The sequence below is a fragment of the Clarias gariepinus genome, chromosome 1 (genome assembly GCF_024256425.1).
Source record: "Clarias gariepinus isolate MV-2021 ecotype Netherlands chromosome 1, CGAR_prim_01v2, whole genome shotgun sequence".
In the NCBI taxonomy this organism is placed as follows: Eukaryota; Metazoa; Chordata; class Actinopteri; order Siluriformes; family Clariidae; genus Clarias; species Clarias gariepinus.
Genome location: NC_071100.1, coordinates 6508048 through 6524787, shown reverse-complemented (window position 1 = coordinate 6524787; position 16740 = coordinate 6508048). Strand labels below are relative to the sequence as shown.

The 16740-nt window shown below is 42.5% G+C and overlaps 1 protein-coding gene across 1 annotated transcript in view; it reads left to right on the top strand.

The window, feature by feature from the left end:
* The window catches only part of ptprn2 (protein tyrosine phosphatase receptor type N2), a 214128-nt gene that overhangs the window by 80016 nt on the left and 117372 nt on the right, over positions 1-16740 (top strand). Inside the window, exons 9-11 of the mRNA XM_053505462.1 lie at positions 297-700; positions 2466-2552; positions 11737-11816. Coding sequence (XP_053361437.1) covers positions 297-700; positions 2466-2552; positions 11737-11816 — 571 coding nt within the window. The remainder of the gene's footprint in view (positions 1-296; positions 701-2465; positions 2553-11736; positions 11817-16740) is intronic.

Sequence of the window (16740 nt, the reverse complement as noted above, 5' to 3'; positions counted from 1 at the left end):
TACCAGGAAAATCATCTAATGATAGATCTACAATTTGAGGAAGATGTTCTGCTTACATCACCAATCTCATGCCAAGACAAGCTCTTCGAAAAATGATATGTATCCAGAGCCATCTCATGAGGTGTACATCATATGATGATGCTCTCCTGAAACTAACAGGACATTGTGAGGATCAAGGCCTGCTTATGTTTCAAACCAACACTGGACTCCTTTTTCCCAATTCGCTCTTAATTATTTTTTCCACCTATTCATTGATCTGTTCTTCCTCACTCTTTTCCTCTTTTTATCTTCTGCAGGACAAACTGTTCCTCAGTCAGCTCCTCGATTTCCTGGACAGTAACTCAGACCCTGAGGCTACAGATCACCCCCGGGACAAAATTTCTCTCCCGGGCTTCTTCGATGTCCCGCAAAAGCCTGCGGGTCTGAAATCAGCCGGAGTCGAGATCGTTCGGAGTCGGACCACACAGACCAGTGTGGACCTAACGAGAAAGAAGATGGAACCAGACACGGTTGACCTGCAGGACGCAGGAGACGAGGCCGAGGTAGAGCAGTGGCTCCACGGCAAAGACGTGAAGAACAATGGTGGAGAAGAGGGCATGGAGAGGAAAGGAGGACATTTGGAGAAGAAGCTCAGGGTGGACGTGACGGCGCACTCCACCCCTCAGCATGACGGAGACTTCGGCTACATCGTCACACAGGAGTGAGTTACCGGGCACTTACTAGCGCAGAACCTTAAACAGTGAAGAAAGAGTGAGCCATTCTGATTGGTCAGAAGGTGTGAATGTTTCTAGCAGGTTTTCTCTCACACTCACACACACAAGGTGTTACAGCTCTCGTCCAATAAAGAGCTCACCACACACTCACACACACACACTCACACACATTTGCAAGGAAATAGGTTCATAAAATTTTTATTCTCACTTCGTGTGTGTGTGTGCGCGTGTGTTTATCTGAATGTAATTGTACAAATATATAAGTGTAAATGTGTGCATCGATTCCTGTGTGTGTGAGTGTGTGTGAGAGTGTGTGTGTGATAAAGAATCACACTTTACAGGAATCCCATTTGCACCTTATTGTTTGGCTTGTTGTAGGAAAATGTGAGTGATTTATCAGAGAGCTAAAGCCACCTGAGCCTTCTCGTCCATCCTCTCCCTCCATCGCTTCACACTCCTTCTATCTCCTCATCCTCTCCTTCCATCCCTATACTCTTTCCCTTAATCTCCATCTATCCCTTCATGATATCTCTCCATCACTTATCCTCTCCCTCCATTGCTTCACACACTTTCTATTTCTCCACTCCATCCTCCATCTCTTCCTCCTCTTCTTGTTTATCATCCTCTTCCTTCACCATTTTTCCCATTCCCCTTCATCTCTTCATCCACCCACTCTGTCCCTACATCTCTCCATCCACTTTCACCATCCCTTTACTATAACACAATCTCTCCCTCAATCCCTTTACTCTATTCCTCCATCTCTTTCCTCTTCATCAATCCATTCAATGTATCCCTTCATCTCTCTTCTCTTCACTCTCCATCTTCCTTCTCTTTACTCTATTTCTCCATTTCTTCCTCCTCACCCTTCATCCCTTCATTCTAACCCCATTTTCTCCATCACTCTACTCACTCTCCAGTTTTCGATCGTCTTCCAATCTCTTTACTCTATCCACATATCTTCCTACCTTCTCTCTTCACTCTGTCCTTTCATCCTCCCTCTCCATCTCTCCCTTGTCTCCTTCTATCGGATCATTTTATCAGTCCATCTCTCCTTCCTCTGCCTCTATCAATCCACACTATCTCTCCAACTTTCCATCCCCTCCCTTAATCCCTTCACTCCATCCCTTTACTCTATTTCCCTCACAACCTTCTTTCCACTTCGTCCATCCATCCGTCCATCATCCAACGTTCTCCATCCCATCATCCCATAGAATCTTCTATCTTTTTAAATCTTCTTTACTCCATCATTCACTCATTCACATCATCCATCTCTTTCTCCTTTCCCTGATCACATCCATCACTGCTTTTGGTCTTCCATATTCACTATTTTCTGCCTTCTCCACTTGTTCCCTTCCACTTGTTTCTCTACATCTCTATCTGCTACTTCTAATCCTCATCTCATCACTCTATCCGCTTCCATCATTTCTTCTTTAACTCCTCTTTACTTTCCACTCTTTCATTTCATTCCCCAGCTGTGTTATTCCATACCTCAATCCAACCCGTTGCGCCTTGTTCATTTTAACCGCTTCCTCCATCGTTCAGTGCGTCTGTCTAATTCTTCCACACACCCATCCATCCCTATTCCTGTTCATCATTCTGTCTTTCTCTCCCTATGCATTCTCTCCCTATCCATCTATCTTTTTATGATTCCTAGATCTAGCTAGTAATATATACATATATATGTGTGTGTGTGTGTATAATATTCTCTCTCTCTCTCTCTCTCTCTCTCTTTCTCTCTTTTCACCCTTCTAGTGCACTTTCTACTGATCAGGGTCTTAACCTGATGGAAACCCTGGCAAAGAGAGCTAACCTGCGTGTGACCGACTTCCTACAGCTCTCGTAAGAACACACACACACATATGCAAGGGGCAAATATCTCCTTCTATCGATGTGTGTGTGTGTGTGTTTTCCAGTGTGAGTCAGTGTGTGTGGGTGAAAATCACATTTCTGTTTGGACTGATTGTTCATTTTAAAAGTTGCACTATGTATGTAGTGTTTGACCTATAAGACTATTGACTGTGTATATATGTGTGTGTGTGTGTGCATGTGTGTGTGTGTGTGTGAGTGAGAGAAAGAGCAGAAAGTGTGTGTTTGATATAAAATAGACCAGGCGTAGGTGTGTGTTAAACCTCCCCCTTGGTGGAGAGCAGTAGCTTGATTAGCGAGTGTTTCATAATGAGCGTGTGTGTGTGTGTGTGTGTGTGTGTGTGTATTTTGTGACGAGACTGAGGTCTAAATCCTACCACCTCTCTCAAAGCTCTGATAGTTTAGGATGTTTCATTTTTTTTTCTAGAAAAGCACTTTCTAGAGCTTTTCTCACTCCATTCTTCCAGGAACCTCTACTGAGATGTTTACACCAAACCAATCAGTACTGACGATCGCTTACACAGTTTTATGTTTCTTCTGTTATTGCATAAAGTCCAGTGAACTCTCCCGCTTCATAAACCCTGTAGATTGTAATGAGATGGTGTTTATCCTGAATAGAAATGCTCGTGACATTATAGCATGGCGAAACCTGTACAATATATCTGCGGTGTGTATTACATTAGATCCAACACGGCTTACAAGTCAAGCACAGAGCTGAGCAGTGTGTGTTACTGCCTTACACTCTACAGTATAACACCTCATGCGAGATATTTGTAGGTCAATTTCACACAGGCACTATAATCACGGAAACAACCAGACTGAGTTTTTCTTCTGTTACTCACATACAGTATTGGTCTTTTATTAGCCAGTAAATAGACAGTTTGGATAGAGTGCAGAACTAAAAAAAAAGGTTCAAAAAAGACACTGAAAATTATACCAAACCAGATCAATACTTCAGACCAACGACAGGATCTCAGGCTTGAATAATGAATAAATTCAAACTTAAACCTAAAATCTAAAAAAAAAAAAAAATCAACCCAAAACTGTTAACATGAAGATATCCCCGTTAGGAAGCTGGAGACAGCCTGCAGGGTCAGCCAGGAGGTACAGCATTAGTGCAGTAGATAGGCTAAAGAGCCTTGCTCAAGGGCTCCACAGTGGCTGGTTCCTTGTGCAGGAGCTTCAGCACCCGACCTTCCGATTAAAAACCCAGGGTCTTAATTGTTTGAGATTTAACAGCCACGTTGGATCATTTGGATTGTCCCTTCCAGTCCAAGTTTGGGACTGGCACTGAGGATGCTCTGCATCTCCAGTGGCTGCGTATTGCCCAGCCTGGTGGTGGTTGTCGAACCCCAAGATCGGCCCCAGCTGTTTAACAGATGCTCTCTTGCTTTGATTGAAAGACTTGAAGCTGACCTAAGTGAGACATCTGATGGTCTAGGAAAATAGAGCAGCACATATCAGAAGGTATCTACTGATACTTGTCTTTATGAAGAGGAGGACACTCTGATGCCAAAGTGCTGCTCTGATGCCAATGATAGTAAAACAAACAGTATGTGTGCTGTCTGGGATAAGACTGTGAAACCCGGTGAAGGTCTACGGAAGCTAAAGCTTGCATGGTGTAGAATGGCAAATGGCCAAATAATGTTAGCATGGTAAGTAAAGGTTATCAGGGGTCAGTACTAGTGGAAGTTGATGGATCTTACAACCCCCAGAGACCCTACAGAGGATTGAGCGCATGAATGAATGAATGAGTTGTGCAAAGTGTCGACTTTTAGGAAATCAAGAAATATTCCTGAGGTGAGTTTTAAGGAACACATATTGATTCATTGATTGATGGCAATCAAAAAATCTATTTGCTCATTTTAGAATTTTAATTAATATTTGACCAGCTATCTGAGATCATCTGCAGGAGGTGGATAATGGAGAAGGGGTCAAAGGTTGCAAGGTCAAGGTTAATGAGGAAGGTGCGATGAAGAGTGAGTCTGGTGCATGGGAAACTTAAAAAAATGGTTCCTGACATCAAATTCCATTTATTCGGTCCTGACCCTGAGTCTGCACCTATTAAATAGCCTGTTATCCATTGTATTATCCACACCTGTGTTTGTCTTTCATGTTCCGGCATATCTTAGGCATTTCCAGTGTCGGTACATTCCTTGTTCCTCATTTCCTCATTTCCTAGATTCCTGCATACCTTGTTTCTCTGTTTGCTGGAACTCTGGATATTTCACGACTTTGACCTCAGCCGGGCTTTCGGATAATGATTACGGATTTGCCCCTCATTACCATGGCTGCCTTTGCTTTTGATCAACCTGCCTGCTCTGACAGCTGAATTAAATCAGGGAAGTATTAAAAAGAAGGAAGAGGGTAAGGTCTTCCAAGATTTTATCTTATCTATCTGTACTACAGTGGAGGACCAGTGACAAAGCCTGGGGGGCCAAGCATTTCTTCACGAAACCTGTGAGCCTTCATGGCCAGATAGAATAGTGGGTTAATGTGGCGGGGGCTGCTGGGTGCGAGGTGGCAGATTAGAAGGTAGGAGGTGTTAAGTTCAATCAAACATGTGATAGGTTGAAGGAGTAAAAATGTTCCAGGTGATCTATATGTGTTTCATGGAAAATGTAGTTGGAAGGTGTTTGTTAAGGAGAAATTGGTTGATGTATGTGAAAAAGCTCCTGCTGGAAGATCTGTGGTCAACTGAGGTATCCTTCTACTGCCCCAATCAGTACACAATATTGGACCGATGAGCCAGTGAAGGAAAAAAAAAAGCCAAGGATTTGTTTTTCTTTGAGACATAGCGAGTGTAAATGTTGTGATACAGGGAAGTGACTTGGTTGGTAAGTGTAAGGACATAAGGAACCAACAAACAAAAATGTATTCGGTCTCAATCCCTAAAGCATGCTCTTACGGACATTATTAACATAGCTGTAAGTTCCTATGTGTTTTTTTTTTTCTTTACAATTTTTTCACTTTTTTCAAGGCATTTAAGTGATTGCTGACATTATTTCCTGGAAAATGATGGTTTACCCTTATCCTCTTAGCTTTTAATTATGACTCACGTATGCTTAATAGTTTTTAACCCAATTTTAATAGTTCAAGTAAGTATGCAAGTATCTCCTTAGTTTTTTTTTTGCTTGGTGCAGGCCAATAATTCGACCCTTTTGAAACAGGATAACATATTTTCCACACGACATGGTTGTTTAGAAAATGAAGAGATAGTCACTGCATCAGTTTGGGTTAAATAACCTGTTGGTGCTCTTACTAATTTGCAAAGTTAATTCCAGGTGGTGATTTAATTGTGCTGTATAAAATCTGGAATCTTCCCAGATACGCATCACACACCTTACCATTTTGTTATTTTATAAAGTAAAAAGCCTTAAAAGACTCTCATTGAAAAATTATGTGACGTTTAGCAGCTTGCAAGACCAGTGTTCTCTAGCTAGCCTGGTTTGCTTGTCATATCCACTAGCTAACACTGCTGCATTTCTTCTGTTAAGTTTCCTACGGTAAAATTACATTAAAATCTGTCATGCGTAGTTCCTTTAATTCAGTGTATGCCTTTAAATAAAATAAAATTAAATAAATTCTATTTCATGCATCTACCATGAGTGTGAAGGCACCTTTAGGTGGTCCACCATCTTTATTCTGCTATATCTCTGAAAACACATCTTTTTCACCACACCGACCACACAGTGATCAGCCATAAGATTACAAACATCAACATTATAACCAGCTAGGTTTTGGGTTACCTTTGTGCCATCAGGGCTGCTTCGGCCGCTCGGGCCGCTCGGGCGTGGCTCTGCAAGGCCACTGGGGGTGTGTGGTACCAGGATGTTGGCTGCAGATCCTTTGGGTGCTGTGGGTTGCAGGGTGGGTCCTCCTTCAATCGGATCTGGGGAGTTTAGACACTGGGTTGGCAGCCTTGGGCCCTTTGCCTTTCTATCAACTGGGTGTTCTGGTGCCTTTCTATTGTAGCCAGCATTGACTTCTATGTGGGGACTTGTGCTACATTAGGTAAATGGCATTGACATTTTTTTAAACATGATATCTAGTTTGACTCAGATCTCTTAAATACAGTAGGTAGTGTGTCCTTATGTGTTTTTTTTTACACTACACTAAAATTATGGATGAGAAACTCCAGGTATTCTGTTGGAGGTCATACACCACTCAACCAGCTGGGGGAGTGATGTACCCACTCAAACTCACACACACACACACACAAACACACATGAACACACATCCACACATGACTGTTTCGTCGTCTCTTACACACTTTTATACACACAGGAGCAAACACTTTCCACCACATCCTCTGTTGCTCTGCAATATTGCCAAAGCAATTACAAGGTGATAACATCTATAAGAGCAATGCTAATAATGCTACTAATAATAACAAAGCACATATAACAAGAACACTTTCCATTTCTCTCTCCCTACGTGAGCGCACGCATATACACACACACACACACACACACACACACACACACACACACACACACAGCGGCTTGTTCTCGCTCTGCATTATCAAACTGTAGGAAGCCAGGGATGTGACATTTCGCAAGTTCAGTAGGTTATCTCTGAGGATGGCAGCGTGAGCGAGAGAGTGCTGTATTCACGTGGTTCCAAGGCAAGCGTTATATAATCCTGATACACTACCATGAATAAAGAGCAGGTCTAGGCCATGCTAGCACAGAGTTTGGCAAGACTAACATTGGGGTAAAGGTTAGTTTAGGCTAAAATAGGAGGTGAGAAAAAGGTCAGTGAAAGTGTTAGCTAAGACTGAGCCAATTTAAGGTACCTAGATTAGAGCAAATTGACATTAATAAGCCTGGCTTAGGGCTAATGCTTAATTAGCATAGAAACAGAGGACCTTAGCATAAAATCAGTAAAAGCAAGACTAGAGTGTGGCCGGGGCGAGGAAAGCGCCAGTAGTGGCTTAGAAATGGCTGAAGCAAAGACTAGTCAGTGAATGCAGCAGCTCATCCTTTAGCTGGCAATCGTAGGCGTGAACACATTACATCTAGTCTCCGCTCTTACCATTGGCTCCCAGTGCATATAAGAAATAATTTTAGTTTGTTTTAAGACATTAAATTTAACTGTTTAGAATGGAGACAGACACTTAAGGTCTTCTGGTCAGTGATGTCTAGAGGTGCTCAGGTTGAAGTGTAAGCGGTGGTTTGATCGAACATTTGCTGTGGTTGTGCCAAAATTGTGGCACTTACAATACATCAGATAGATCAGATCTCAGACCTGTTCCTTTTTAAATCTAAAGTCCAGACACACTTGTTTACTCTCACATATCATTCCCAGTAGAGCCAGGTCCCTTTATCTGCTGAATAGGTTTTATTCCTAATGTTTGTTTTATTTTAACCTTGTAAAGCACATTGGTCAACTTTTAGTTGTTTTTTAAAGTGGTATAGAAATACATTTTGAGCTTGGGTTTGAGTAAAGGCATCAGCAAAGCAGTGAAGGTTAAGGCCAATAGACTGTAACCTAGCGGCAGTCAAGATTAGCATTGGTCAGCAGAATGAAAGCTAACCAGACGTCAGTAGGAGGTTAACCAGGATGGTATCTTCTAGCTGAGAACCAGTAGACACTCAAACTGGGCTGAGAAAGGGTCCCTACAGATGACCCAAGACTAACAGAAGCCATAAAATCTTAGTCTAAAATCAGGTAATAAAAAATATAAGAAACATTACATTTATCAACGATACAGTTTAGGCTAATATCAGGCTAGTAAAGACTAGTAAATGCTACAGCAGAACAGGTTAGGAAAATGTTAAAGCTGTAGACGGTAAAGGCAGTTTAAACTAAGGCCGGATCCGGATGGGACAGCATTTGTCATGGAAGAATCCATATAAGTGGTTTATGCTAAAATAAGGGTATAAAGCTAGATTAGTATACTGTACATTTGTAAAAGGGTATTGAGTAAATATAAAAAAATAAATACAATTAATATTGATGTATGATATGGCAGAGAATTGAATGGTAATTAGCATATCAACAGCGAGGGCTATTATTGTTCAGCTTAGCCACGCTACTTGTGGGGAGGGCTAGTTTTAGCTACGGCATAGCTAAGCTACGGTAACAGACACTAGCTCTGGACCAGTGTAGACTGGAGGAAAGCAGAGGTGAATAGAGATTATGAAAGTGCTGTGGGATGTAGGAATAAGTCCTGTAGAAGCTAAGACACGCTAAAAGGATGCTAGCAGTTTGTACTGTGTGTGTGTGTGGGTGTGTGTGTATATATATGTGTGTATGTGTGTGTGTTGGGACACAGCAGTAGAATTGTGGCCATGAAGGGGAGTGAATTTCATTTGTGTCTCTACAGGAGTCGTAGGAATGCGTGGGCTTGGTTTTATTACTTGTGAACCTTAGGATCTCTTCAGCGCTGTGTTTGTGGTGAGGAGCCGAGACGAGGAAGGGGCGGGGTCAGGTTAGCTTTTCCTCCGAGAGAAAGTTTAAGTGGAGACTTTATAAAGAAGTGTTCCAGCGTGTGAGTCAGGAGGCTGAAAGGTTTCGCCTCTCACCTCCCGCAGACGTGTGAATGGGATTTACTTTGGTGACAGATCCATTCCCTGTAACCCCCTCTCCCTCTCCCCTCTCACTGGTCTTCAGCCTCAGTCTAACTTCTGTCCTACAGTGCTCTCTTTATACTTTCTTTTTATCCTAACTTCCCTACTGCTCGCTCTTTCTCTGTCTGTCTGTCTCTCTCTGGTTCTCTCCCTCATTCTATTCTCTCTTCTCTCCTTCTGTCATTGCTTGCTCTCAGACTCTTTCTCCTGTGCTAACTTGCCAATCTCTCTGCTCCATAAGGGAGAAAGTATCTCTGAACCTTCTCAGCAGATCTCAGGGATCTCAAATTTGTTCCTCGGGGGTTGTGCAGACTCCGCACTTTATCCCGTCACCATGTTGTTTGAGTTCCTGCCATCCCTCTGTCCTTCCCCTCAGTCTCTGATCTCACACTGACAACCTGTGTGTCCGGAGGCATATTATAGAAAAGCTACAGATCAGGGCAAGTTTTATTCTCCATGGTGCTGAATGCTGAATCCATACAAACATGTTACTTTGTCCTTTGCAGACATTGTGGAGGATTTCTCATTTTATTTGCCAGCAGAAAGTATTTCACACAAAGAACATAAATTCTCACCATGGTTATTACTTACCAGTTGTCACTAGTCATAATTATTAATTCTACCTAGGGTCATTGTAGTAGTTCTATCTGGTCTAACTTTCCAGTTCAATCCAGTCTTGCTTAACAGTTATAGCTAGTTTAAATGGCCATTTCTAGCTCGTCCAACTTACCCATTCAAACAATTGCAACTTACCAGTTCTAAATGCTGAATCTGAAATAAGCCTGACATGAAATAAACTAGTCCAACTCACCAGTTCTAAGTATTCTAACTTACCAGTTTTGTCTAGTCTATTTTAACAGATTAGCTAGTCTAAATTAGCAGTTCTATTTAGTCTTACTTACTGGCTTCAATTAGTTTAATCAATACCAGTTCTATCTGGTACAACTTATCAATTCTAACTAGTCCAGCTAACAAGTTCTAGCTAGTCTGGCTTACCTGTTTTAACTAGCTTAAATTAGAAGCTCCAAACTATCTAACTTACAAGATCTAGCATGTTAAAATTTCCAGTTTAAACAAATTGAATTTATCAGTTCTAACTAGTAACAATGGCAGCATGGTGGGTTAGTGGTCAGCACTGTCGCCTTCCACCTCCATGTCCCGGATTTGATCCTCGCGTTGGGTCTGTGTGCATGGAGTTTTGCATGTTTTTCCCATGCTTGATGGGTTTCAACTGGGTTTCCACTGGGTTCCCACTGGGTACTCCTGTTTCCTCCAACAGTCCAATGACATGCGGATTAGGCTAATTGGTGTCTTCAAATTGCATGTAGAGTGTGGGTGTTGACCGGAGGTCTTACCACGGTCGTACAAAATGGAAATAAATACAATGGTCATCGTTGGCCTCTATGGTCCCTAGTTGGACTACAGTGGTTCCTAGATGAAGTAATGGAATGAGTTACAATCCACAGTCTAGCTAGTGTAACTTACAGGTTTTAACTAGTTTAACTTCCCAAAGTTGAGCTAATCTAATTACCTTTTTCTTGCCAGTCCAAGTTACTAGTTTAAACTAGTATTACTTACTGGTTTTATCTAGTCTAACTTACCTGTTAAGATAGTCTAAATTTACATTTCTGGCTAGTGTAACTTACTGGGTCTAGCTAGTGTAACTTTACAATTCTAACTAGTCAAACTTACTAGATCCATCCTACTAGATGGAGCTACAGTAGTATAACAAATGTACAATTTTAACTAATCTAAGTTCTAACTAGTCCATTTTATTCATTCTAACTAGTCTAGCTTTTAGTATAGCAATTGACTGGTTCTAGTTAGTGTAACTTACCAGTTCTGTCTTATGTTACTTACTGGTTTTAACTAGATTAACTTACCAGTTTTAGCTATTTTTACATATTCTAACATATCTAGTTCTAACTAGTTCTACTTATTTTACCAAGTCTAAATGAGCAGTTTTGGCTAGTGTAACTTACCAGTTCTAGCTAATACAATTTTCTAGCTCCAACCTGTCTAACTTACCAGATCAAACTAGACTTAATGTATAATTTTAAATAATATAAAACGCCAGTTCTAGTATTTTTCTAATATATCCAATATTTTTCCAGTTTAACATTCATTTTACGCAAAACTAAGCAGTTCAAGTAATTCCCAAGTTTAGACCAGTTTAAGTTGGTCAAACTAACCAGTTACACCTTCCTACTTAATGATTCTAGCTAGTCCAACTAGCCAGTTTTAGCTAGTCTAAATAACAACAGAAAACAACTTAAGCTCTCTAGTTTTAGATCATCTAGATTACCAGTTGTAACCAGTCCAGCTTATTCTCTAAATTAGTTTAATTCATTTCAGTAACACAGCAGAAATAATTAGTGTTGTAACTCTGGTGAGGAGGAGGTTGTGTGTTGAGGGAATTTAAGCCGCTACTGTGACTTGACTGTGAGAAATAATGCCATGTCCAGCTGAAAACTACACACACACACACACACAGACAGTCTTATTTCTACTTTCAGCAACATCTTAATATTAGGAATGAACCAGTTGTCCTGAGACTTCTCTCTGCTTTCTGTCCTACTCAGTGTTCTGGGTCCAGCAGTAACGTTCAGAGTGAAGCCCAACACTGGGAACATCACCACAGCACTGCTGGCCCAAATGGCAGGTACGTATCTACACACACACACACACACACACACACACACACACACACACGCACACACACAGCTGCATATTTCTCTTCTCAATCTGCATCAGTCAAGTCAAACAGATGACATATTACCAAATCATTGCCAAGTAAGCGTGTGTGTGTGTGTGTGTGTGTGAGTGTGTATAAGAGCCTCTTGTAAGTGTGTAGAGAGAGGTAATGGCTGGCCTCGTCAAACTAAAATGTCAGACAAAATGTTAAGTCAACATCATCAGCCTCCTGCTCGCCTCGCAGAAATTATGAACGATGAGCGTCTTTGCTCTCGAATGCTAATTCCCGACTTTATTTCTGAGAAGAGCGTCTCCGCCTGCGCTTTATCACCCTTTAATTAGAGAACCTGCGCTCGCTCGAGTCTTCTTCACCTTTTGGAGTGACACAGTTTTCTCTCATTTGAAAACAGCGTGACTAGCTTCTTGATCGGCCATTTTTGTTTCCTTTCCGAAATACAGTAGCTGCAGTGCTAGCCAGGTGGACATACAGTATATGTAGGATGGCGATAATTACCGTAAACCAGAAAATCGTCCACATTGACTCCTCTATCGGCACTTGGGCGTTTCCGCCTCACCATCAGAACACACTTCAGTTGGTACGGCTGAAGCTTAGGTGTCTTTTCACGCATGCAAAGTGCGAGCAAACGGACACGCAGTGGGTAAACGTCTGTGCTAGCGACTGCATGGTTGTCGGTTCTGATCCCAGGCTAGGCAGAGAGCTGTTGAGCCTTTTAGCGAGTGGCCTTAACCCTGAAGCCTCAGCTGTAACTGTCTCTGGATAAAAGCCTCGGCCAAATGAATAAATGTAAAAGTAAAAGCAGGTGGATGAAGCTGCACTCCCGTCTCGCTACCCCCCCCCATGTCTCTCCCTCTCTCTAATTGGAATAGAGCGACGGTGGAGTGTCTCGCTGTGAGATTAGCATGAATCTCTCTTTCTCGCTCACACACACATACGCACACACACACACACAAACAGTTGACCTTCACTCCAGCAAACACTTGTCAAAATGCCAGGCGTAATTACGTGGGCCTCTCCAGCTAAACTAATGGCCAACATCCACCTGACTCGTGTGTGTGTGTGTGTGTGTGTGTGTGTGGCTGAGGGGGGTAACAGTGTATTTATGGTTATAATCAAATCTGATTTAAAGAAAGTTATAAAAATTCATAAATCATAAAAATTTCCTGTCTAGACACACACACACACATTGGTCACGCCTCCTTCACTAAGACTGATACACACACACACACACACAGAGGCCACGCCTTCTTCACTAAGGCTGATACACACACAGAGGCCACGCCTTCTTCACTGAGACTGACACACACACACACACAAGCCACGCCCTCTTCCCTAAGACTGACACACACACACAGACAAGCCACGCCCTCTTCCCTAAGACTGACACACACACACAGACAAGCCACGCCCTCTTCCCTAAGACTGACACCCACAGGCCACATTTCCCTCACTGAAACTGACACACACTCATAGAGGCCACGCCTCCCTTACTGACACACACAAACACAGGCCACACCCCCTTCACTGAGACTCTAAGAAATGTTGTCCTTTCTTTGTAATACTGATGCTATGGTTTACGATTTGTCATTGTGTGTATAAAGTTTTACAGCTCCGTGCAGTCGTGTGTGTGTGTGTGTGTGTGTGTGTGTGTGATTCTTTCGCCTTTAAGCCGACTCTGATTAGGCCCCAGGCTGTGTGGTTCGTGCCGAAGTGAAACTCAGGCTCTGATTACTTGCGATGTCGAGGTGACCTGCTCCTCGTCTCCGTGGGGGGTCTGTGCTTCATGACGTCCTTTTCAAACACGGAGTCGGAGCCAGCCGACGAGGAAAACGGACGTGGGTGTGTGTGAGCGAGTGTGTGTTAGCCTGTAATTGCCTTACGCAACCTCCTTTAGCTTTGTGCTGGAGCAGTGAGGATAATGGAGCTAAAATAATAAGTCTGGCGTCTAACTCTACCCCCCCCCGGATTGTTTCAGTGTCCGCCATCTTGGATCTACCAGGAAGGCATTTTAACCTTAACGCCGTTGTGTACAACAGTGAAGTAAAGAAATCGTATCCTGATATCTGAACTCAAACAAAACATGCTGCTTATTTTCCATTTGCTTAGACTGGAGTGCGTGCAGGAAGCTAGCGCAGCTGTCAGATCCAGACATGGTGCATGATTCAGTTCAATACTGTAAGCCGTAGACAGACTTTGCCACGCAAACAGTGTGTGTGTGTGTGTGTGTGTATGTGTGCTGGACAAACCTCTTACACACTTCCTGAATCGATGCAGATTTGGGCGAGGATGTGGCGAGCAGCCACGCAGCCTTTGCTAACAGACAGGGATTAGCGGAGGCAGGCGTTGTTTTCGTTTGCTAATTCCCTCTCCAGGGAAACGGAGCTGAATAATAATATCAAGTGCGTGAATGTGAAATGGTCGATGAAAGCGAGAGAGATTAAGAAGAGTGACAAACACGACAGCTTGTCAGCGAGACACAGAATCTATGTGTTAGCGAGCGGGGACTGCGGAGTTTGAGTGTGTGTTCGCTGAGCCGACCAGGGAGACTCGCAGCGCAGAGGGAAAAATCAAGTGGAAATTTAGAACCTAAAATAAAATAAAAACTTTTTTTTTTGTTTGTGTCCATGTCATCTGCTGGATATTAAGTGAGGGATGGTTTAAGGAGTGTTATGTTAGCACAGGGCTAGGATGTGTTGCTTAATTACACCATATAAAGCCAAACAAAGGCACCAAATTCATCCAGGTTTTACATGAAAAATTGCATTTTATAATTTGTTTAAAAGCAGTGCTCTGGTTATGTTCAATATTGTTTAAAGGCAGCTCACTGATTGGTATGTTTAGAGGCAGTACTCAGAATGGTGTGTTTAGAGGCAGCACTCCGATTTGCCTGTTTAGAGACAGCACTCTAATTGGTCTGTTTAGAGGCAGCACTCTGATTGGTGTGTTTAGAAGCAGCACTCTGATTTGCCTGTTTAGAGGCAGCACTTTAATTGGTCTGTTTGGATGCAGCACTCCGATTGGCCTGTTCAGAGGCAGCACTGTGATTGGTCTGATTAGATGCAGCATTCTGATTCATATTGTTTAGAGGCAGCACTCTGGTTGATCTGTTTAGAAAAAGGGCTCTGATTTGTCTGACTCTGATTGATCTGTTTAGAGGCAGCACTCTGATTTGTCTAACTTTGATTGGTCTGTTTAGAAACACATTTCTAATTAATTGCTCTGTTTAGAGACATGACTCTGATTGTCATACTTAGAGGCAACACTCTAAATGGTCTGTTTAGAGGCAGAGCTCTCATTGGTCTGTTTAGATGCAGCACTCTAATATTCCTGTTTAGAGCCAGCACTCTAATTGGTCTGTTCAAAGGCAAAATTTCTATTGTTTAGAGACAGCACTCTGATTTGTCTGTTTAGAGGCAGAGCTCTGATTGGTCTGTTTAGATGCAGCACTCTGATTTTCTTGTTAAGAGACAGCATTCTGGTTGGTCTGATTGGTGGGTTTAGAGGCAGCACGCTGATTGGTGTGTTTAGAGGCAGAGCTCAGATTTGTGTGTTTAGAGGCAGAGCTCTGATTGGTGGGTTTAGAGGCAGATCTCTGATTAGTGTGTTTCGGGGCAGAGCTCTGATTGGTGTGTTTGGAGGCAGAGCTCTGATTGGTGTGTTTAGAGGCAGAACTCTGATTGGTGTGTTTAGAGGCAGAGCTCTGATTGGTGTTTAGAGGCAGAGCTCTGATTGGTGTGTTTCGAGGCAGAGCTCTGATTGGTTGGTTTAGAGGCAGAGCTCTGATTGGTGTGTTTGGAGGCAGAGCTCTGATTGGTGTGTTTAGAGGCAGAACTCTGATTGGTGTGTTTAGAGGCAGAGCTCTAAATGGTTTTTCGAGGCAGAGCTCTGATTGGTGTGTTTTAAGGCAGAGCTCTGATTGGTGTGTTTAGAGGCAGCACGCTGATTGGTGGGTTTAGAGGCAGAGCTCTGATTGGTGGGTTTAGAGGCAGAGCTCTGATTGGTGGGTTTAGAGGCAGAGCTCTGATTGGTGGGTTTAGAGGCAGAGCTCTGATTGGTGTGTTTAGAGGCAGCACGCTGATTGGTGGGTTTAGAGGCAGAGCTCTGATTGGTGGGTTTAGAGGCAGAGCTCTGATTGGTGGGTTTAGAGGCAGAGCTCTAATTGGTGTGTTTAGAGGCAGCACGCTGATTGGTGGGTTTAGAGGCAGAGCTCTGATTGGTGTGTTTAGAGGCAGAGCTCTGATTGGTGGGTTTAGAGGCAGAGCTCTGATGTTTGATGCTCTTTGTTTTTTAGAAGCAGCTTTATTATTCTAATGTAACATATCTGTGATTAATTTGCATCTGAGCAGCAACACAACACTAATTAAAATTGTTTTATAGCGGTTTGTTTCTCAGAAGTTCATCTGTTCTGTCTGTTTTATAATTAAGGCGTGTAATGAACGAGTTCTTACTGAAAAAACAACAACAAAACCATTGAAATAGGGAAGTAATAAAATAAGCAACATTTCAAAAGTAAGAACTAAAATAATCATAATAATAATAATACTACATTTTACATTTTGCTCTGTAGGATTTGAATATTTTTTCCCTTGGTGCCACCGTGACTGACCCCTGTCAATCAATCAAACTCATTAGCATATGAGGACACACCTACTGGGATTGTTCTTGGTTTGATGTTTGGATCACATTGAATACATTTGGGAGAAAAAAAAGAAGCAATGTTTCTTTTGTTAAATATCATTCCATTATAGATCTGCAGTCTAGTCTAGTGTGTGTGTGTGTGTGTGTGTGTGTGTGTGTGTGTGTGGGTGCGCACACAGGAGTGTGTTTTGTCTGTCCATAATGGCAGCGCGTCGTGTGCCCATAATGCCCCCGC